This window comes from Carassius auratus, chromosome 6 (genome assembly GCF_003368295.1).
Source record: "Carassius auratus strain Wakin chromosome 6, ASM336829v1, whole genome shotgun sequence".
In the NCBI taxonomy this organism is placed as follows: domain Eukaryota; kingdom Metazoa; phylum Chordata; class Actinopteri; order Cypriniformes; family Cyprinidae; genus Carassius; species Carassius auratus.
The window spans coordinates 15,355,940-15,379,118 of NC_039248.1; the positions used below are offsets into that span (position 1 = coordinate 15,355,940).

The following is a 23,179-nucleotide window of genomic DNA, read 5'->3' on the forward strand; positions in this document are numbered from 1 at the left end:
TAATTTTTTTATTATAATCTGTATCAAACCTGGCCAGTGTTTGTACTTATTTTGTTTTGTGTGTCCATGTGCATATCTATATCAAACGAAACATAAGTTGAAACAGCTTGCACATGGTTGTGTGTACATATTCCTCTACAAAATATCATTTGAGGTGAGCTGTTATCCAGACGGGGGGCTGCATTCATTTTTTTTCTGGCTTTAGTTTTACACAAAGTAGAATTTTTATATAGCTTTACTGTGTGAATTGTGAAAATACAAGCTTTGTAGTTCAGCTTAGTCATGTTTTAACATTTAACATTTTTATTTCATTTAGTCCCAATGTGATGGCAAAGGCAACGTCTTTAGGGGCTTTCCAACTAAATTTCTTCATCCTTCTCAGGGCCTCTTCCACAACTTACATAAAACATGACCTGTATTCCTGATCAGGAGCCTGGCATGAGATAAAAGAACATTCCAGGTTTTTGAGGAGGGCTTTTTGCCTCAGCAGTGAAAAGCTTGTTTGAACAGCATTGTCTCATATGCACAAACACACACACATGCAATAACATACACACTGTTTGTTGCACAGCTGCTCTGAGACTTGGAGATGAGTGTGGAATCTTTAATCGGTTGCTAAGTGACAACAGTGGCATTCTGTCTCCTTGGGGTTGGGGTGATATGGGATGTGTGATAGAGTGACAGAAAGACATTTCATAGACCAATAGCATCAGGGATATTTCCCAAAAAACCCGGGTGGTGAATTAGTATAGAACAAACATCCATATATATAAATAAGGATCACAGTAAATGCTCTCACAGCTAAATATAAAAGTTTGTGCCTGCCAGTATATACAAACCTGATTGACTTTATAATTGTTACATGATCATTTGCATATTTACAAGAAAAGTGCTGATGAACATGACTGTTCAGTTTGTGTCATGTTTTCATTTATTGAATTTTTTCAGATGAGCAACAAGCGCTCAAACAGTTTCCGTCGAGCGATCCTGCAGGGGAGTCGGCAACTCAGGAATTCTGCACTGAGAGAGGAAGTGGGTTTGGGTCTGTCTCGGAGACTTGTGCGTCATGTTGCCTATGAGACTTTGCCGAGAGAGGTGGACCGCAAGTGGTACTTTGACAGTTACACCTACTGTCCACCACCATGGCTTATGCTGGCCATAACTATAGCAGAGGTAAGAATAAACTTTACAACTGAAGTTTATTAAAAGAAAAAATATATATATTTCCTACTGATTCTAGAAAAAAACTGAAAAAAAAAACTCCAAACATAACAGCAGATATGTTTCCACTTTGTAGTAGGTGACTTTAAGTAGGCTACTTATGTTGAAAAATAGTGTTGTGTACTTTTTGTGTCTGTTGGATTGTAAAGCACTTTTGCTATTTAGGTTGTATAAGGGTAAAGTTAGAGACAGGTTTGGTTTAAAGGTGGTTTAAATGGTATGGGTTGTTACTGTAATTACACATGTGTACACAGTAATTAAGTATATCTGTAAAACAATGTGAAAACACAACCGAGACTGTATCAAATGATTGCTTTACATGTTAGTACATGTAGTTTAAAACATGTAATACTGTATAAAGTGGGTCCATTACTGCTGTTCTAAATAGATTAGTCACTAGAGAGCACACTATAGTCTCCTTTAAAATGAATGAACAAATAATGAATTTGAGAGTCACTGAATTTAAAAACTTCACCAGTTCTACCAGAAATGCAAGTAAAATGTAAATATTTATACCAGGCCCCACTTTTCAGTAGGAGATCATATGAATCAAAGCTCAACAGATTCTAGTAAGCTGCCTCGAGGCCTACATGTACAGCTGCTGAAGCTGCAGATTGTGGGGAAAACTGAGGGAGTTCCCAGAGAGAAATACACAGGAGAGCATGCAGGCTATAAATTAAAAAGCCTTCCAGCTAAAGCAAGACCTGAACGGGTGTGAAGTGACAGTGGTAAAATGCAAACTTTGGCTAATATAAAAAATGTTTAATTTCAATAATTATATTTAATTAATTGTAAACATTTTTCTTACCATCTCCATAGTACTAATCCCTTTAATACATAATATACAAAACAGCAAATTGGAGTGATTCTTGAAGGATCATGTGACACAGAATTACAACTTGATATCATGTTAAAATAGTAAAATGTTTTAAAGAGTTTTTTAATTGATTTAAATTGTAATAGTTCACAGTGTTACATTTTTGCTGTATTCCTGATCAAATACTTGTAGCCTTGGAGAGCATAAGGGACTATTTTCAACAATATTGAAAACGCTTACCATTTAGAACAGCCATTGTGTGAAGGGTGCCCTTAAAATGCTTCCTATGTGGGTGGCCCACTATGTTTGTTTTTAAGGACAGCTAAAGTGTCACAATTAGTAACAGGCACTTACTTTCCACATTTTTCTCAGGTTGTTGTCTTTATGTATTACGGATTCCAACTTAACCGCTGGGTTCTCCAAGTGTCATCACCATACTTCCTGAAGGGCCCATTGCCATACCACCCACAGCTCAGAACTCAGGCCTGGCGCTACCTTAGCTACATCTTCATGCACGCAGGGTGAGTTACACACTAGTTATATTATTACAAAATAACTCATATGTTAATTTAATTCTATTAATGCATTAATATAAAATATTTGGTTTTGAATTATTTTAATGTTAAATGAAGATTAGTTTAAACATCCTTTAAAGAAAAATATTAAAATAATAATTTCTGTACAAGATTTGAATTGAAATCCAAGTTACTTTTGTACTAGCTAGCTAACATACAGTAATCACGAGATCTCTTATGATCGCTTACCCAGCATTAAACTTGTCCAGAGCATGGTAGTTGTTGAATGTATTGTACTGTAAGTTATCATAAACACCGCCTAAAACAATTAACCTTATTGAAACTGAAAAAAAGCTAAAAACAAAACTTACTTACTACATTTTTTAGTTAATGCTTTTGAGATACTGTAAAAATTGGTATGAAAAGAGAAAGAGATCTCTAAGTGATATGAGATAAAATGATGGTGTTATTACAGTTTAATTGTTAATTAAATAAATTAAATAAAATATTGACAGCTCAATGCTACAGTTGACAAATCTGAATACAGAGAGCTGTAAATAAGCAGGAATAAAAACCTGTCCCAGATGCATATGGCATTCATGGTACTTAAATACATTCCCCTTTTCCCTTTTGTAATTTAAAGACATATTTTTATATCAAATCATCCAAAAATATTGCAGCCTCAAAATTTTGCCCACTGCTGCTAATTCATGCCATTTTTAGATACTGCTTTGATTAGCTGTTTCTTTTCTGGCATTTTAAAATGCTTACACCCTCAATGCAAGCTTTTTTAGTCACAAATAATGCTATTAAACCACATTTCAAAAAGCTTTTTTTCTGACGTGAAGGACTGAAGGCCTGTGTCCCAGGTTGATAGAGGGCTTGAGCCCTTGTGATGTGCCTGATGTGCTGTGATCTGTGGGTTTTAATGTTTTATATTACACTTATCTACAGAGTAATCTCCCCATTAACCCAAGCTAGTGATCCGCTCTGTCTGCCTCACTAACAGAATCTAAATAGATAACACGCAGACACAGGCATTTCAAAAGTCTCTCTCTAACTTGGTTTCATCAGTGGCAGTGGGTAGGACATGACTCAATCTGAGATGGTGTCACAGAATTGCAGCATTAAACACCACATGATATTATCCACATGATCTCAGATGGTCAGCAGTTGTGTCAAACATCATTTTGTTTGGAACAGAATGTTCTATTTGCATTGTCCACTAACCTTTTTAATTTGCACTTTTAAATCACGCTTCACATGATTCTGCTTGTAATCTGATGGGTAAAGGCCATTTTAAAGGTCAATGCAAGAATAAAACTGGTACTTTCTGTACGTACGTTCTTTTTGGTATTATCCTGTCCTTGAGAGTTTTGAGATTATTTTGATATCTTACCAAACAAAAGATTGCTGGGACAATTTTTATTGCATGACATGCTAATGCTATTCCTTACATAAAAAATATAAATAAATAAATAAAAATAAACTATATACTGGATCACATCTTTAAAAATTTACTTTACTTCACAAATGTATTTTTATTTATTTTTTATTATGAGAGGTTAATTTGTGTTTACTGGAAGAGCAAAGCAAGAGTGTTGTTGCCCTGATCTCATGTGGTAATATGATTACGATCAGTTCAATAATCAAGTTAATACCAAGACTGTCATAGGCTGCCAAGGGAAAGGAGCTCAAACAAGTACGAAGGAGGCAGATATCAAACAGTCTCTAAGAAATCCATGTGGGAAAAATGGAGAAAACAAACACTTTCAACGACAGAGACAGGACAGACAAACTGGGCTATAAATACTAAACCAAATAAAGGACTAATGAGTAAAATATGACGCAGGTGAACAAAATGACATAAGGCGGAACAGTACCAACGGGGAGTTGGGGGCAGGCACCTTGGGGGTTGGTGCAAGACTAGAGCTGGGCAGAGACAAGGAGAGCCTCCAGGACAATATCAGGGAGTTCAGTGGCCATGGAACAGGCAGTTCAGGGGGCAATGTCAGAGCAGGGAGATCGGGGGCCATGGCGGAGCAGGGAGACTTAGGAGACCATGGCGGAGCGGATGGAGGAGCGGGGCTGGCTAACTTGGGGGACTCAGAAGATGATGGAGAACTGGACAGGACCAACAAAGACAGAGACTAAGGAGAGCTTTCTTGGGGTTACAGCTATGTCCATGAGCGCTGAGAGGCATGCTGGAGATTTGGAAAACCACCTCCTCAGCCTCTTCCTTTGGGCCAAGGTTTGAGAAAGTGAAGCAGCCAGCAAGCTTGAGAGGGCAGCAGCTGCTGGGCTTGCGTCCGTGGCGGCCCGCGGGTTTGCTTGAGCCAAGGCTGGCAGGCTTGACAATGGAGCGGCCGGTGGACTTGATTTTCAAAGCGGCCGGTGGACTCTATTTCTGAGCAGCCAGTGGGCTTGAGACCTGAGCAGCCAGTGATCCTGGGCTGATGACTAGGGACGAGCTTAGGAGAACTTGGGGAAATCCGGGTGGAACAGACTTATTGAAACAGTATGTGGAGGGAGCTTGCTTGTGGTGAGTTGGAGCGTCCACGTTCTTCTGGATGGGAGGAGGGTGATAATACTCTACATCGACTTGAAACTTGGAACCATTTAAATCAAGAGTGTAGTCAAATATCTAAATAAATTAATCATCTTTCAGTCCCATGCAGAGTCACGCATTAATTGTGGAATCACTCCAACTCAACAGATGTAACACGCTCAGAAACTCCTCCACATACTGCTCCAAAGGCTGTCCCTCCTGCTGGATATCCAGGAGAAAATCCTCAGTCCAGTTAACATTGCTCAGTTCAGTCATCTTATGGTCCTGTATTCTGTCAAAGGTTGCCACGGGAAAGGAGCTCAAAGGAGGCAGATATCAAATAAACAGTCTTTAATAAATCCACGTGGGAGGGACAAACAGACTGATGAAAGGCAGGGCTATAAATATTAAACCAAACGAAGGACTAACGAGTGAATTCACAAGACACAGGTGAACAAAATGACAAAAAATACAGGAAACTAGGTCACAGGGGAAAAGGCCAACTGAAGTCACAATGAAAACTAGAACACAAACCAAACATAACGCTGGCAAAGACACAGTGTTGCCATTTACTTTCCCAGCTAAAAAAATAGTTCTAAACAAAGCCACAGCAAAATTATTTGTCACATCTTTATTAAAGTACAGTACAATATGTACATACGGTATCATATGTGTGTGATTGTATGTATACATGCGATTTTCATGAAAAATGTGTGCAATGTGTTCCTGCTTTATCAGATACAATCTTCCCTCATATTTTAGTCTTTTCATGGCAGTGATTTAATTATCTTTTATTCTGGAAACTGTGGGTTTTGTTGAAGCAGAGATCAGTTTCAGATCAAGCCCCTAGCCATTCATAATTCAAGATCATTCGTGCAGATTGTCCTGATAAGCAATTGAGTTACTTTTATATGCTGTTTCTGGGGACATGAACTGTCTTTTGTTGTGAAAAATGGTAAGTGCTTGTACTGAATATTGGCTAATATATTCAGAGATGTTCACGTTCAGTTCAGATATTTTATTAAAGGCTCTTCCATTTCATTTCTTTGTTTCTTTTGTCTGTCAGACTGATATCTTCATCAGCATCCTGAATAAGCTGTATGTCAGTGATTCTTTCTTTTAGCTGTGCATGATCATCCTACACCATGACTTAAGTTATATGCCCCAGTTATCTAAAGCTTAGTGAATTTCAGGTCCTTTTTCTATGAGGATAATTATTCTGACCTTGTCCTGCTATGCAATGTTGAGGAAAACCGAGAATGTGACATGAAGAAAATAACCTGTAGTTGAGTGTTTTCTATCACCCCAGATATGTCACTATGCTGTTGTTGATGTAAAGGTGTAACAGTTTTCCATGTGCAGTATTGAAAGTCAAAGAATTAGAGCAGTTGGTGAAGTAAACAGGGCTTTAGAAAAAAAAGCTGGACTAAACAAAATTGGAATGGGGTGGATTTGGGAAATGACTCAGAATCAGAATGTCAGAATCAGGTCACTCATGTGTCAGAACACACACACTACATGCCTCATCTCTGACACATTACTCTTTTATGACTAGTTTTTGAAAATTTTATGTAAGATAACAGCGACTGCATTCTCAGTTCTTCCTTAAATTAAGGTTTATTGAAAGAAGAGCTTTTAAAGACACAAAAATTAAAAAACTGTTGTCAGCTAATTAAACCTAATAGCATCAGTTAAAGTAATCAGATATTCTTGAGTTCACCACTGGCTTCTGGAGGTTGATAAGGGCAGGTGATGGTACAGTAATCATATTCATTTTTGCTCTTTTGGTCTATGATCAATTAGAGAATATTCAAAAAGTGCATAAAGATATTGTGAAAGTAATCCAAAGAACAGAGCGATTTAATCCAAGACTTCTGAAAAGAAATGATTACTTCATATGATAAACAGATTTACTTGAGGCTTTTATTCACGTATAAACATGTTTGCACAGTACAGACCAAAAGTTTGGAAACATTACTATTTTTTATGTTTTTGAAAGAAGTTTCTTCTGCTCATCAAGCCTGCATTTATTTGATCAAAAATACAGAAAGAAAGTAATATTGTGATATATTATTACAATTTAAAATAAAATAATATAAAATAAAAAAATAGTTTTTAAATGTATTATACTTTAAATTATCAATTATTTCTGTGAGGCAAAGCTGAATTTTTAGGATCATTATCACATGATCCTTTAGAAATCATTCTAATATGATGATTCATTATCAAAGTTGGAAACAGTTCTGCTGCTTAATATTTTTTCAGAACATGTGATACTTTTTTAGGATACATTGATGAATAAAAAGTATTAAAAAAAAGAAGCTATGTTTTTAAAATATAAATATTTTGTAATAACAATATACACTACTGGTCAGTAATTTGGGGTCAGTAATTTTTTTTTCGTTCTTTTACAAAAAAAAAAAAAATCGGACCCACTTTATATTAAGTGGCCTTAACTACTATGTACTTACATTTTAATTAATAATTTAGTACAATGTACTTATTGTGTACATACATGTTTTTACATTGTACTTATATATATATATATAAAAAAACGACATGTAATTACATCTGTATTTAATTTCGGTAACACTTTAGTATAGGGTCCAATTCATACTAATAACTAGTTGCTTATTAGCATGTCTATTATTAACATATTGGTTGTTTATTAGTGCTTATAAAGTACATATAATGCATGACATCCATAATCCTACCTAATACCCTAAACTTAACAACTACCTTATAAACTATTAATATGCAGCAAATAAGCAATTTATTGAGACAATATTCATAACTAATGGTTTGTTAATAGTGAGAACTGGACCTTAAAGTAAAGTGTGACCTTAATTTCTGTAATTACATTTATAATTACACTGTTGACCCATACTTTACACCTTAACCCACCCATACCTCCAACCCTCTCCCTAACCTTACCCCTATCCCACCTCAATAGCAGCAAAAGTGTTTTACAATACAATATGAACACAATAAGTACATTGTACTTATTTTTTATGCAAGTGCATAGTATATAAGGCCACCTAATATAAAGTGGGACCAAAAAATCTATACCTTTATTCAGCAAGGATGTGTTAAATTGATAAAAAGTGATAGTAAAGAAAATATATTATTAGAATATATATTTTTATTTTGAATAAATGCAGTTATTTTTAACATTTTATTCATTAAATATATTAGACAGCAGAACAGTTTCCAACACTCAGACCAATCAGAATATTAGAATGATTTCTAAATGATCATGTGATATATACTGGATGTTACACATGACACTGACGGCTGGAGTAATGATGCTGAAAATTCAGCTTTGCATCACAGGAATCAATTATTTTTTTAAGTATATTCAAATAGAAAACTATTATTTTAAGTTGTAATAATATTTCACAATATTACTGTTTTTTCTGTATTTTTGATCAAATAAATGCAGGCTTAATGAGCAGAAGAAACTTCTTTCAAAAACATTAAAAATAGTAATGTTTCCAAACTTTTGGTCTGTACTGTACATACTATAGATACATACAGCACATCAAATATGGTAAACAGAAGGTCTTTATGGGAGTGCACCAAATTTGTAAAATGTTCAACTTCTGAAAATAACTATAGACACTAATCTAATGTAATCTGGGGAAAGATATTAATCCCTTTCTCAGGGACATCTGTAATTGTGCTATAATGCTGATTTATATGTTTCAGAATTGAACATCTCGGTCTAAATATGGCCATGCAACTTTTGGTGGGTGTGCCATTAGAGATGGTCCACGGAGCTTTGAGAATCGGCCTGGTGTATGTGTGTGGCGTACTGGCAGGTGAGTCAAACTCAGCATATATTTATAGGTTTACTGTTTGTGATGAGAAAGTGTGTTTTTTTAATGCAGTCTCCTTCAAGTTCCCCTGTTATGCTCTTTCGGATATTAGCATTCATGTAATGTTTAATATAACTGTTTGTGAATGTAAAAGTTCTGAAAGAAATTTCAAAGAGCAAAGTCCACCACAACTGGAGTTATTGTCTACCAGAAGAAATCAGCAATACTGAAACATATCATCAATAATCCCAAACCTTACTTCCTGCATAAACAGGATAGGTTACACATTTGCATAATTCCTACTTATAGTCTTCTTTGGCTGACTGTGAACACTGTGTATGTTGACCCGCCCTCAAAAACTGTATCTGTGGCCTGGAATAGTTTGGTTTGTGTTGTCGTCATATCTAGAAGACGCTGTTCTCTGTACTGCGAAAGTAAAAATCACTTTGTATGTACTCCCAAAGTATGAGTATGTGAATAGTCCATGGTTACAATTAATTTTTGAAGGGACACCACACCATTATAACTTCAAACTTTTGATGTGTCCCTGTCATTTTACTTCTCATATCTTGCTGAGTTCAACATGGGATCTGCAAAATACTTATTCACTAAAGATAAAGCAATAAAAAAACAAAAAAGTTTATTTGTACCATCTCGCACCGCTGGGTTACAACCTGTATATATGATTAATAATTTATGTACATATTTTATGTAATCTACTGAGTATTCAAAACCTGTTTGTTTTATATGCGTACACCCAGTGCAAAGCTGTGAACTTCTGCTAACTCAAATTATTGAAAAACTGTAGGCCCACTATTACCTAAAATTGTGTTGATTAATGCAGACTGTCTGTTATTCTTACTACTTTGAGTAGTGATACAGTGTTGAGAAAGATTTTGATACTGTAGATATCAATGTGTATACAACAACTGAGAAAGCCTGTTGAGCTGGCATTCAGATGTACCGTTAGCAGTAGATCAATCACAACAAACTGGGCCATCTGACCTAGTCAGAGCAGAATATGTGTTTGGAAAGGACTGGTTAAGAGAGACCTGATCCTTTAACAAGCCATTTGTGAGAAAGAGCTTATGCTGCATTGTATATTATGAGAAAATTTAATTGTTCTTGGACCTTGAATGCATTTAAGCTTCCAAAAGAAAATGAGGAACTTTAAAATTGCATCTAAAAAGTACATTCTTTAGTCATATGAGCATGTGAAAGTTTCTTGCATTTTTAACTTAGAACTGAAATTTTTGTGTTTTTGCTAAGCATTACATTTGCTGTTAAATGGCCGTATGATTGTTCTGGAGCAACTTCAGAAAATGAACAGTTATTTGGATCTTGTTCAGCCAACACAGATTTGTCACTTCGACTTATAAGATTGACTGAGCACAAATTAAAGGGGTCATTAAAAGGGGTAATTTTTTTGTACTGTTCTCTGAGATCCACTTTAGAATGTTATCAAGAATTTTTACATCAGATCAAATTCCCCTCATCAGATCACTCTGTTTGAATAGTTGTGGAGGATTGTAGACTCAGAAGTAAACGCCCACTGCTATGATTGGCTAATAGTTGTGTATGTTTGACAGCCTACGTCCTTCACAGTTGGACACTGCTGTGATTTAGGTTAAAACTGCATAAATATATCAAATGATCTGTTTAACAGACAACTCAATAGTGATCACGTAATAAAAACAGTTACTTAAACTTGTGTGTTGCGACATGCACAGCGTCTTGTTGTCTTCGGAGACATCATTATTGCTTGGTTTCTGAATAAACATGTACATTTTGGCTCTATTGTAAACACTAAATGCACAAATTGTTAGGGGGGGGGGGCTAAACAGGACTCAATGTAGAAGCAGACATTTATCTTCTTCTGTGGAGGCAGTGCTTATCCACACTGTGCATTAGAGAATAGATCCCCCGATATCATCCTAGGTTTCTTTGAGACTTTCTGAAGCATCTTATTCTCTGCTCTTGAGGTGAGTTTGGTGAGGTGGTTCAGTCTGGACACAGGGAGACCACAGACCATTGTCATTACCTGTACCGCATTAATACAGTAAGTTAATATAAGTAAAGTGTTCTACATATTATAATTTGAATAGTATTTTCGTTCTGTAACCAGGGAGGTAGAAACATGTATGTCCATGCACACTTATTAGACCATCTCATTCTAGTGTTTGATGCTTAGAAGGACTCTAGTCTTGAAGTATCAGAAGGACTGGTCTAGAAAGGACACATCATCACTAGGATGCAGCCTTTCCTTGGAGAAATATCCTTCATCCCTTTCCAGACTCCTAATACCCAACAGCCTTCATTCAAGGGTTCATGCAGCTCTTTTAATCATGACATGACACTTATGACTTATCCAGACTAGTTCATTGAGGTCACATTTATCTTAATTGTTGTTCTAGTCATTTGCCATTCTTTCTACAAATTGCTGTTAATTAATCTAATCGTTGGGCCTTGGGCCCGTGTAGAAATAATGTTTCTACACCTATTTAACTGTACAAATCATTACAAAATGTATATTCCAATAGTCATCAATTATATAACTTTTATACACTGTCATTGGTAAAATGTCTATTTTGATTTGATCCAACCACTATATTTTTAGCACGTCCTGATTTTGCCAAGTTCGATGTGTTCCTAGGTCAACATATTTTGTTGACCCTGGAACATCATTTTACTCCAAAAATATATTCTTGACCATATCCCTACACCTAAACCTAACCTTAACCATGAGTAATCCCTAAAATCAGAGGAAATGATAGATGAATGACACTGATGTACAAGCACCAAACAGTGATTTTAAGCGTAAACTTCACAAAATCTATAAACTGGTTCTCCAAATCTGATTGGTTAATCACAATGTTGTTCCAGGGAAAGCAAAGATGTTGTCCCAGGAACATGTCTCACTTGGTAAAATCAGGTTCTGCATATTTTTATGTCATTTACTTGAAGTTGAAATTCTAAAAACTCATAAAATCAAGACAAAATCCTGGAAATTATTCAAATGAGTCAGCTGATGGAAGCGAACATGTTGGTATAACATAATGATTATATAATTATTTCCATGTCCAGCCATGTGCTTTCAGACTTGTGAAGATTAACAAATGGAAAGCTGATTAAACACTACAAACACTCTGAGCTTTTCCAACATTAGAAAACCTCACACAACAGTTTGCAACCCCTGCTGAGAGGAACAGAGAGGTAAAAACAACAAAAAACAGACTGGAGAATGGAAGAAAAACAGAGATGAAGAGGCATGAGGAGTGAAAGTGAGAATGATGCAGAGCAAAGGAGAGAAGAAAGGAGGGGGGAAGTTCACATGGATTTTCTATCAGCTGTGGGGTTTGATTTGAAATGGAAATGTCATTTCATTCTCCCTGATGACATTAGCAGCTAATATCACTGTGTGTGTGTGTGTGTGTGTGTGTGTGTGCTCCTGGAAAATCAGCAGCAGATGTCATGTGGGGGCAGTTTAACCCCAACCTTCAATAAACTGCAGCCCAGACCCAGAACTGGGAAATTAGTCATACATTTTTGGAATATTTTGGACTGTTTGTAGAGCTTGCAGCATAGATAAACAGGTTTGGTTATGCAAGTTTAACTATTTTATATTCTGCAATAATTTGTCAAAAATCTTTGTGATTTACATAGCCAGAGGACTTTCCTGGTCTGATCTTTTGCCCTAAACTGAGTGGAATTTGAGAGAAAATGAATTGTGTTTGAACCTTCTGCTTTTACAAAGAGAAAATACTGAACCAAGCTAACTGAGTGTAAAGAGCGCTATATCTCATATTGATATATTTATTCTCACATTTCATCCCCCTCCCAAATTTTTTTTATTTTTTATTGAAAAAATAAACCGATTGTTTCTGCCCGATCAAAAATAATTGGTACATTTTCTTTTTTTAGTGAATTATACTTTTAATATCTGATAGTTCTTCTGCACATTTACTATCCATCATTATATCCTATTATGTCCTATTATGGATATCCTATTAGAGCATTAAAATGTTGTAGAGATACAGTATATGCATTGCAGCTACAGAAACATGAAAAAGCCAGTTAAAGATGAAATAACCCCATGAGGTGTCACTAAGTCGCATCCCTCTACTATTTCACATTCATCAACAGTGATGTTCAGGTCTGATCACAATGTGTGTATTCACTTGTGTGAATGTGGATGTACAGTCTTGTTCAAAATAATAGCAGTACAATGTGACTAACCAGAATAATCAAGGTTTTTCGTATATTTTTTTATTGCTACGTGGCAAACAAGTTACCAGTAGGTTCAGTAGATTCTCAGAAAACAAATGAGACCCAGCATTCATGATATGCACGCTCTTAAGGCTGTGCAATTGGGCAATTAGTTGAATTAGTTGAAAGGGGTGTGTTCAAAAAAATAGCAGTGTGGCATTCAATCACTGAGGTCATCAATTTTGTGAAGAAACAGGTGTGAATCAGGTGGCCCCTATTTAAGGATGAAGCCAACACTTGTTGAACATGCATTTGAAAGCTGAGGAAAATGGGTCGTTCAAGACATTGTTCAGAAGAACAGCGTACTTTGATTAAAAAGTTGATTAGAGAGGGGAAAACCTATAAAGAGGTGCAAAAAATGATAGGCTGTTCAGCTAAAATGATCTCCAATGCCTTAAAATGGAGAGCAAAACCAGAGAGACGTGGAAGAAAACGGAAGACAACCATCAAAATGGATAGAAGAATAACCAGAATGGCAAAGGCTCAGCCAATGATCACCTCCAGGATGATCAAAGACAGTCTGGAGTTACCTGTAAGTACTGTGACAGTTAGAAGACGTCTGTGTGAAGCTAATCTATTTTCAAGAATCCCCCGCAAAGTCCCTCTGTTAAAAAAAAGGCATGTGCAGAAGAGGTTACAATTTGCCAAAGAACACATCAACTGGCCTAAAGAGAAATGGAGGAACATTTTGTGGACTGATGAGAGTAAAATTGTTCTTTTTGGGTCCAAGGGCCACAGGCAGTTTGTGAGACGACCCCCAAACTCTGAATTCAAGCCACAGTACACAGTGAAGACAGTGAAGCATGGAGGTGCAAGCATCATGATATGGGCATGTTTCTCCTACTATGGTGTTGGGCCTATTTATCGCATACCAGGGATCATGGATCAGTTTGCATATGTTAAAATACTTGAAGAGGTCATGTTGCCCTATCCTGAAGAGGACATGCCCTTGAAATGGTTGTTTCAACAAGACAATGACCCAAAACACACTAGTAAACGGGCAAAGTCTTGGTTCCAAACCAACAAAATTAATGTTATGGAGTGGCCAGCCCAATCTCCAGACCTTAATCCAATTGAGAACTTGTGGGGTGATATCAAAAATGCTGTTTCTGAAGCAAAACCAAGAAATTTGAATGAATTGTGGAATGTTGTTAAAGAATCATGGAGTGGAATAACAGCTGAGAGGTGCCACAAGTTGGTTGACTCCATGCCACACAGATGTCAAGCAGTTTTAAAAAACTGTGGTCATACAACTAAATATTAGTTTAGTGATTCACAGGATTGCTAAATCCCAGAAAAAAAAATGTTTGTACAAAATAGTTTTGAGTTTGTACAGTCAAAGGTAGACACTGCTATTTTTTTGAACACACCCCTTTCAACTAATTGCCCAATTGCACAGCCTTAAGAGCGTGCATATCATGAATGCTGGGTCTTGTTTGTTTTCTGACAATTTACTGAACCTACTGGTAACTTGTTTGCCACGTAGCAATAAAAAATATACTAAAAATCTTGATTATTCTGGTTAGTCACATTGTACTGCTATTATTTTGAACAAGACTGTACATAATTACATCTTTACAAGCCATTGCCATTCTCTGCCTAGAGAGACTTGATATAGTAATTAGAGGTTGCATGTTGGTTTTTATCTCCACATAAAGACATTACACTTTTTACACTTGTTCACTTGATATTGTTGGGGTTTTTTTGTACTATCCAAATAACATGATCAAAATGAGTGCCTAATTTTCACCAGTTACAGAACTTACAGAATGCCATTATTTGTTATTTTCTTTCTTCTGGGAAACACAAAAGAAGATCTTAGGCAGAATTCTCATGAACTCATTGTTCACTGATACTCTTGCAATTTGCCAACTTTTAAATCTCATTTGCTGTCATTAGTTCAAATATTATTTGGTCAGTGGCTTACAGTGGTTTTGTTTCATATGATATTGACTCCAGCAGACTCCAGTATTTAAGAAAGTGAATATATTGGTGATGCCTGAACATAAGTTGTGTCATCGTGACTTTTGTCTGCATTGCCTTCCTGCAGGTTCATTGGCAGTGTCAGTGACAGACATGACAGCACCTGTTGTCGGTTCATCAGGCGGAGTCTACGCTCTGGTCTCCGCCCACCTTGCCAATGTTGTCATGGTAATCAAGAAATTTCTATATCTTATTATTATAGCAGTTTGAGATGTTGTGAAAATGTTTTGCTCCAAAAAAAATGATTATTGTTCAGTTTTTGATAATGCTAAGAGATATCAAATATGCCATTAATCACAGTGGTGATACTAAGTGGTACTGTATGTTTAGTATATAGACTTCAGTCTTAACTCAGCTCCCGTTTTAAAATCTCCTTTGAAAAATATCAGGATGCCCTTGACTCAGACTGTCAGAATAAATGATGAGTGTGAAGTTCAGCCTGATGTCTCTTGTCACTAAAAATTACTCAAACTCAAGCAGTTAACCCTCTCTGTTGTTTATGTGCGTGATACACATTCCATCTCTATTTCAGATACAGGTTATCAAGTAGCTGAAAGATTGTAAGGTTCACCTTTTAGTCATGCATATGATATTAAGCACATTTACATGCACACCAGTAAACTGTTAACTCACAAATTCCCACTTATTTAAATAACTAGCTTTCCCCATCTACATGCACTTCAGTAACCAGGGGCCTGTTTCATAAAACAAGTTTACCAAATAAGCGAGCCTTTTTTCAGTTAGTCTGACATATTATGAACCACATAAACTGACAAGTCAAGTCACCTTTATTTATATAGCGCTTTTAACAAAATACATTGCGTCAAAGCAACTGAACAACATTCATTTGGAAAACAGTGTTTGAATAATGCAAAATGTCAGTTAAAGGCATTTCATCATTGAATTCAGTGATGTCATCTCTGTTCAGTTTAAATAGTGTCTGTGCATTTATTTGCAATCAAGTAATGATATCGCTGTAGATGAAGTGACCCCAACTAAGTAAGCCAGAGGTGACAGTGGCAAGGAACCAAAACTCCATCGGTGACTGAATGGAGAAAAAAACCTTGGGAGAAACCAGGCTCAGTTGGGGGGCCAGTTCTCCTCTGACCAGACGAAACCAGTAGTTCAATTCCAGGCTGCAGATTGTGCAGAAGAATCATCTGTTTCCTGTGGTCTTGTCCTGGTGGTCATCTGAGACAACGTCTTTACAGGGGATCTGTATCTGGGGCTCTATTTGTCCTGGTCTCCGCTGTCTTTCAGGGCTGTAGAGGTCCTCTCTAGGTGCTGATCAACCATCTGGTCTGGATACGTACTGAATCCGGGTGACTGCAGTGACCCTCTAATCTGGATACAGACTGGAACTGGTGGCTACGGTGACCTCAGAATAAGAGAGAAACAGACTAATATTAGTGTAGATGCTTCTTCTAATGATGTAGCAAGTACATCGGGTGGAATGGGAAGTGTTCCCGGTTCTGGTTTACCTAATTAATGCAGCCTAAAAATCCTTTAACGGATTTGGATATTAGAAGCATATCAGTATGTTATGTGTAAACCAGGTTAAAGAGATGGGTCTTTAATCTAGATTTAAACTGCAAAATTGTGTCTGCCTCCCGAACAATGTTAGGTAGGTTATTCCAGAGTTTAGGTGCCAAAAAGAAAAGGGTTTGCCGCCCACAGTTGATTTTCATATTCTAGGTATTATCAAATTGCCTGAGTTTTGAGAACGCAGCATGTTCTATGTTAATACATGCAGAGTTTTTAGGTCCTATAATTAAAACCTCTGTTTTTTTCTGAATTTAGCAGTAAGAAATTATTCGTCATCCAGTTTTTTATATCGACTATGCATTCCATTAGTTTTTCAAATTGTTGTGTTTCACCGGGCCACAAAGAAATATAGAGCTGAGTATCATCAGCATAACAGTGAAAGCTAACACCATGTTTCCTGATGAAATCTCCCAAGGGTAAAATATAAAGCATGAAGAGTAGCAGCCCTAGTACTGAGCCTTGAGGTATTCCATACTGCACTTGTGATCGATATGATACCTCTTCATTCACTGCTACGAATAAATGGTTAGTCATATAAGTACAATTTAAACCATGCTAATGCACTTCCGTTAATGCCAAACAAAGTGTTCAAGTCTATGCAAAATAATCTTGTGGTCAACAGTGTCAAATGCAGCACTAAGATCCAATAGAACTAAAATAGAGATACAACCACGATCAGATGATAAGAGCAGGTCATTTGTAACTCTAAGGAGAGCAGTCTCAGTACTATGATACAGTCTAAATCCTGACTGGAAATCCTCATAGATACCATTTTTCTATAATTATGAGGATACTACCTTTTCTAGTATCTTGGACAGAAAAGGGAGATTCGAGATCAGTCTATTATTAACTAGTTCTTTGGGGTCAAGTTGTGTTTTTTTTTTATGAGAGGCTTAATAACAGCCAGTTTGAAGGTTTTGGGGACATCCTAATGACAATGAGGAATTAATAATAGTCAGAAGAGGATCTATGACTTCTGGAAGCACCTCTTTTAGGAGCTTAAATGGTATAGGGTCTAACATACTTGTTGTTGGTTTAGATGATTTAAGAAGTTTATACAATTCTTCCTCTCCTATAGTAGAAAATGAGTGGAACTGTTCAATAGTGAAAAAAAAGGTGACAAGAAGTTAGACTGACTGAAATAAACCTGGCTTATTTGATAAACTTGTTTTGTGAAGCCCCCCAGACATTGCAAGTAAGCTGCATTTAGATTATTTAATTAAGAAATCTTAGTTAAAAAGTTCCCTGCAGGGACTTCAAAATGCAATCATTTGTGTATATGACTTAGAGTATTCCATACATTGTCAGTTGAGATGTTAAATAAAGTTATATTGCCGGCAGCCATATCACCCTGGAGCCCAAGCCCAGTTTCCCACTGAAGCTAAGCAGGGCTGAGCCTGGTCAGTACGTGGATGGGAGACCTCCTGAGAAAACTAGGTTGCTGCTGGAAGAGGTGCTAGTGAGGCCAGCAGGGGGTGCTCACCCTGTGGTCTGTGTGGGTCCTAGCGCCCCAGTGTAGTGATGGGGACACTATACTGTCAACAAGCACCGTCCTTCGGATGAGACGTTAAACCGAGGTCCTGACTCTCTGTGGTCATTAAAAATCCCAGGATGTCTTTCGAAAAGAGTAGAGGTGTGACCTCAGCATCCTGGCTCAATTTGCCCATTGGCCTCTGACCATCATAGCCTCCTAACAATCCCCATATCCGCTCATTGGCTTCATCACTCTGTCTCCTCTCCACCAGTATGTGGTGGGCGTTCTGGCGCAATATGGCTGCCGTCGCATCATCCAGGTGGATGCTGCACACTGGATGAGGAGATACCCCCTGACTATGTAAGCGCTTTGAGTGCCTAGAAAAGCGCTATATAAAAATGTAAGGAATTATAAAGCTTTCAACGTGTCTTTATCCTCTCATGGAGTTATAAATACATGCCTGTATTTCCTTCTTTACAACATTCTCTGTATAGATGCACTTATATCTGCACTAAAAATCTGCACTTTTTATTGTTTTTACATGCCACGCGAAATTCGGGGTAAGATGCAAAAAAACTACCCGTGTTGACCAGTTTATACTTACCCCATTTATAAAAAAAAAAAAAGGTCATGTTTGCGTTTTCGGCTTATTAAGCATAATCGGCTTAAGACGTGCATGTAAACACAAAGGTTGTGTTTGTTTTGATCTCTGCATTAAGACTTTATTCTTTTTATAGAATGTTCACTTCTTGATGCTGTTTTCTTCAGTGGTAATTAAATGACAGAAACGATGCCTAAGATTCCCCGGAAACATATTTTGTTTTGCATTATCTCAGTCAATACAGAATCAACTAACTGTACATAGACAATTATTGTATTGTATTATTATATAAAATGTATATTTTGTAGCTCTTCCTCCTTTTTGACCAATCAAAGACATATGTGCTATTTCCTGAAGCTTTGACCTTCTCTCTAAATGAATGGAGGTGTTTTGTACTGCATAATGACCTGGCCAGAGTCATTAAATATTGACACCGGGACTGTCCACAGTCTCTCAAGTCAGATCATGAACCCTCCTGTACTTGCTCAGCATTTCAGATAGAACCTTTAGTGTCAGCACTGGTACATGGTATGGACTCAGATTGCACCCAGACTGTCTACAACAAAAACTTAACTCACATTAGGTCAAATCTAATCTGATTTATTATGTATAATACATGCAAAACTGCAAGACTAACCTTGAATTAGGTGATGAATCACAGGTGTTAATTCTGCTACCTTTGCCAGCTGTGATAGTCACAGGATCACTGAAAATGCCAGAACAAATATACATCTCAGTCTGAAGCAACCTTGATAAAATGTTGTACCAGAACCAATTCCCTGGAACAACACCAGAGGAGTATAAAAACAAATACTGAAGTGTTTTCTCTCTTAACTACCAATTTTCTTGTCATTTCTCCTAATTTAATGTTTTTCTCCCTCTGTTTACAGAACTGGTCAGGAATGAAGTGTCAGTTCAAGCTCTTTCGCATGACAATGGCTCTGGTGTGCAGTATGTTATCTGTTTTTATTTTATTCATGTTAAAATAGTATTTAGTTTGTGAGACTATATGTCTGTGATTGAAATATTAAATGATCATGATATTCTAGTGGATTGACAATATATTTTTACCATTTTTGTTATCAGCTGATTTTAGAGATTAAATCTTTTTTGGGGGGATATTTATTTTTGTATTCTCATTTTCTTAATCTTTAAAAAATAATAGATATGATGTTGTAAATGTCACTAGAACAAACCCAAAACCATTATAATAGGCCAGTTCTTCAAGAACTAGTAGGAAACGTACAGAACTGTACTAATCAATGAAAGTCCATTAAGTAATGTTTTTCCCCACAATTGATTTGCACATAACATAAGTTGGTTCACAAGATAAGATGAGCTGAATGCTACTCACTTTATCTTCACTTATATACAATTATAGTTACCAAATACCTGCAAAATTTCCTACAATGACATGGATAACATTTGCATCCAATGTCAGTATAAGTCTAAGAAACATCCAAATATAAATAAAAGCAAAACATAAAAAATGACTTTGTCCACTTAAGTTTTTTGCATATTAGATTAGCTGTCTTTTTAAATGAAACGTGTCATAAACTGTATATATAAACCCTTACATTACTTTCTGTATCTACAGTGAGTGTGGAGTTCGGTCGTGCCGTCTGGCTTCGATTCTATCCCCCAGCATTCCCACCATGCCCTAATCCCAGCTTTGTGGCCCATCTGGGGGGTGTGGCAGTGGGCCTCACTCTTGGTGTTGTGGTTCTTCAGAACTATGAACAGCGTTTGCAGGAACAGTCCTTGTTCTGGATCTTCTTCAGTGTCTACACACTCTTTATCCTCTGTGGAATCTTCTGGAACATTTTTGCTTACAGTCTCTTGGATGTCAAGTTACCCCCACCTCCATGAAGGCCGGAGTGTGTGTGCGAAATGACAGGCAACAGCATTTAACAGCTGTAAAGGTCATAAATGAGAAACAAATGCTAAGTACCTTACTGCAGCCCTCCTGCAAGTTTGCAGTTTGTGTTAGTGCCTAAACCATGCCAAGTCATCAAAGCAGCTAAAACAGCAGATTCTGGTTTTTAAGCAATGTTGAATGTAAATTTGCAGGAGAAGCTCAATGGTTGATGCTTTTTACAGCTACATACTTTGTGCCAGCCATCGAGGGCTATCAGTGATAGCACAAGTATTCATTTAAAAATAAAACTAGGGTTTAGTAGCTACTGCTGGCTTGTCAGTTTTTCAAGGTGCCAGGTAAAATCATTTGAAATCATTTCATTCCATTAAAGCACAGAATCCGAGGTTGCATGAGCAAAGAGAAATATCAGTATTTGATGAGGACATTTTAGTAAGTGTTCAATATTTTTATTAATATCTAAATATAAGTACATAAGGTAGTGTGAGAGCACTGTTACAGCTCATTGTGTGTGAAGGACCTTTAAAAGATATTTAAGAGTAACTGAAGTAGCAAGGAAACAGCTAGATTAACTTCTCTCTATCTGTGTTATTTACTGATAAATGTTTCAATGTTAAAAGGTCAGTTTAAAATAACTGCAATCCCTTACCATACTCAGTGGCAGTCTGTGACAGGATTTCCCACTTTTAAAATGTAAATTAATATTAATCTAATTATTAAAGGATTATAGTATATTTTATTTCTGATAATCATATTCCCATACAACAGGAGATTTTTCTCTTATATATAGATTATTATAACTTGATAATAAGATATAATCATTCTGATTTGAGTTTGGACTTTAATTTGTGTGTTTGAAAGTTTGTAACCTGTGGCTTTAAGCACAGCCTTCATGGCATACTAAAATAATACAGAAAGTTAATTAACTTGAAATTGTTACCCCATTTATGCCAAAGTAAAATTAATTTTTTTTTTTCTCCATTTTTCTCAGCTACATTGAATTATCTGAATATTCATTCCGTTAATTTACTAATCATTTACACTGAGACACTGGTATTTGTTTAGTCCAAAAAAATTCTTAATATTTTTGTTTCTTTCAAGAAATGTGATTTGCAGTACCACAAATTGCACACTTGATTAGATTTATTGAATCATATTTGTTTGTATATTTTAGTCATGTGTTAGTGGAATGGACAGCATGACCGGGGAATCATCACAACTCAATTTCAAAACATTGATCAACTGAATAATAACACACACACACAAAAAGGAATTTACTACTATACGTGCAACAAATAACTAAATTGATCTGTTCTGCTGTAGAATATATAATATGTATTGCAGTAGTTTTTGAATGAATTGTGAATGTGTGACATCTACTGTATCTCAAATACTGTAAGTGGTCTATATGAAGTTTATCTTTATTGGTGCTGTAGTTTTGGACCGGTTGCTGTCTGTGCCTCTGGGAACTGGTTAGCTCCTCTCAGTTCTGTCCACATTGAATGACACGTTCTGTGTCATTCTTTACAGCAAAACTGATCCTGGTACAGCTTTGTGTGTACTCTCGAGAATCTTCTGCCTGTAGTGTGTGTGTGTGTGAGTGAGTTGCCATTGATTCTCAAACTAACAGGAAAAGAGGAAACTCAAAATAAAATCCTCAACTTGACAACAGAAAATTACTGAATCCCAGTTTGGATCTGCTTTAACAGTGTGTTTAAGCTACTTCTGAAGTGCCAGTATACTTTTTGTTTGCATTGTGCTTACTTTACTGTATCAAAATGTAATGCTGAGATGTAAGTTACCTGGGATTGTGTGTAAAGGGCTATGGCACTGGAAATAATGAGTTTCACCAGGCATATTTTAACATGCACCTATTTTGTAGATTTGATATGTAAATATAGAGTGCATTAAAAGTCTGTGATTGGAAATGGCATTTTCTGTGCTTTCATTGTGTGCGTCAAAGCAACTGAACAACATTCATTAGGAAAACAGTGTGTCAATAATGCAAAATGGCAGTTAAAGGCAGTTCATCATTGAATTCAGTGATGTCATCTCTGTTCAGGTAAATAGTGTCTGTCCATTTAATTGCAATCAAGTCAACAATATCGCTGTAGATGAAGTGACCCCAACTAAGCAAGCCAGAGGCGACAGTGGCAAGGAACCGTAACTCCATCGGTGACAGAATGGAGAAAAAAACCTTGGGAGAAACCAGGCTCAGTTGGGGGGGGCAGTTCTCCTCTGACCAGATGAAACAAGCAGTTCAATTCCAGGCTGCAGCAAAGTCAGATTGTGCAGAAGAATCATCTGTTTTTTTGAGGTCTTGTCCTGGTGGTCATCTGAGACAAGGTCTTTATAGGGGATCTGTATCTGGGCCTCTATTTGTCCTGGTCTCGGCTGTCTTTCAGGGCAGTAGAGGTCCTTTCTAGGTGCTGATCCACCATCTGGTCTGGATACGTACTGGATCCGGGTGACTGCAGTGATCCTCTGATCTGGACACAGACTGTGTCATGATTCT

The 23,179-nt window shown here is 36.7% G+C and overlaps 1 protein-coding gene across 4 annotated transcripts in view; it reads left to right on the forward strand.

The window, feature by feature from the left end:
* rhbdl3 (rhomboid, veinlet-like 3 (Drosophila)) overlaps nt 1-22,592 on the forward strand; it is a 71,004-nt gene extending 48,412 nt beyond the window's left edge. For all 4 annotated transcript variants that reach the window (XM_026263081.1, XM_026263082.1, XM_026263085.1 and 1 more), the window contains 6 exons: nt 949-1,173; nt 2,411-2,559; nt 8,810-8,922; nt 15,236-15,336; nt 19,679-19,739; nt 20,386-22,592. In XM_026263081.1, coding sequence (XP_026118866.1) covers nt 949-1,173; nt 2,411-2,559; nt 8,810-8,922; nt 15,236-15,336; nt 19,679-19,739; nt 20,386-20,657 — 921 coding nt within the window. In that variant the 3' untranslated portion in view covers nt 20,658-22,592. The remainder of the gene's footprint in view (nt 1-948; nt 1,174-2,410; nt 2,560-8,809; nt 8,923-15,235; nt 15,337-19,678; nt 19,740-20,385) is intronic.
* Nucleotides 22,593-23,179: the final 587 nt, after the last annotated feature.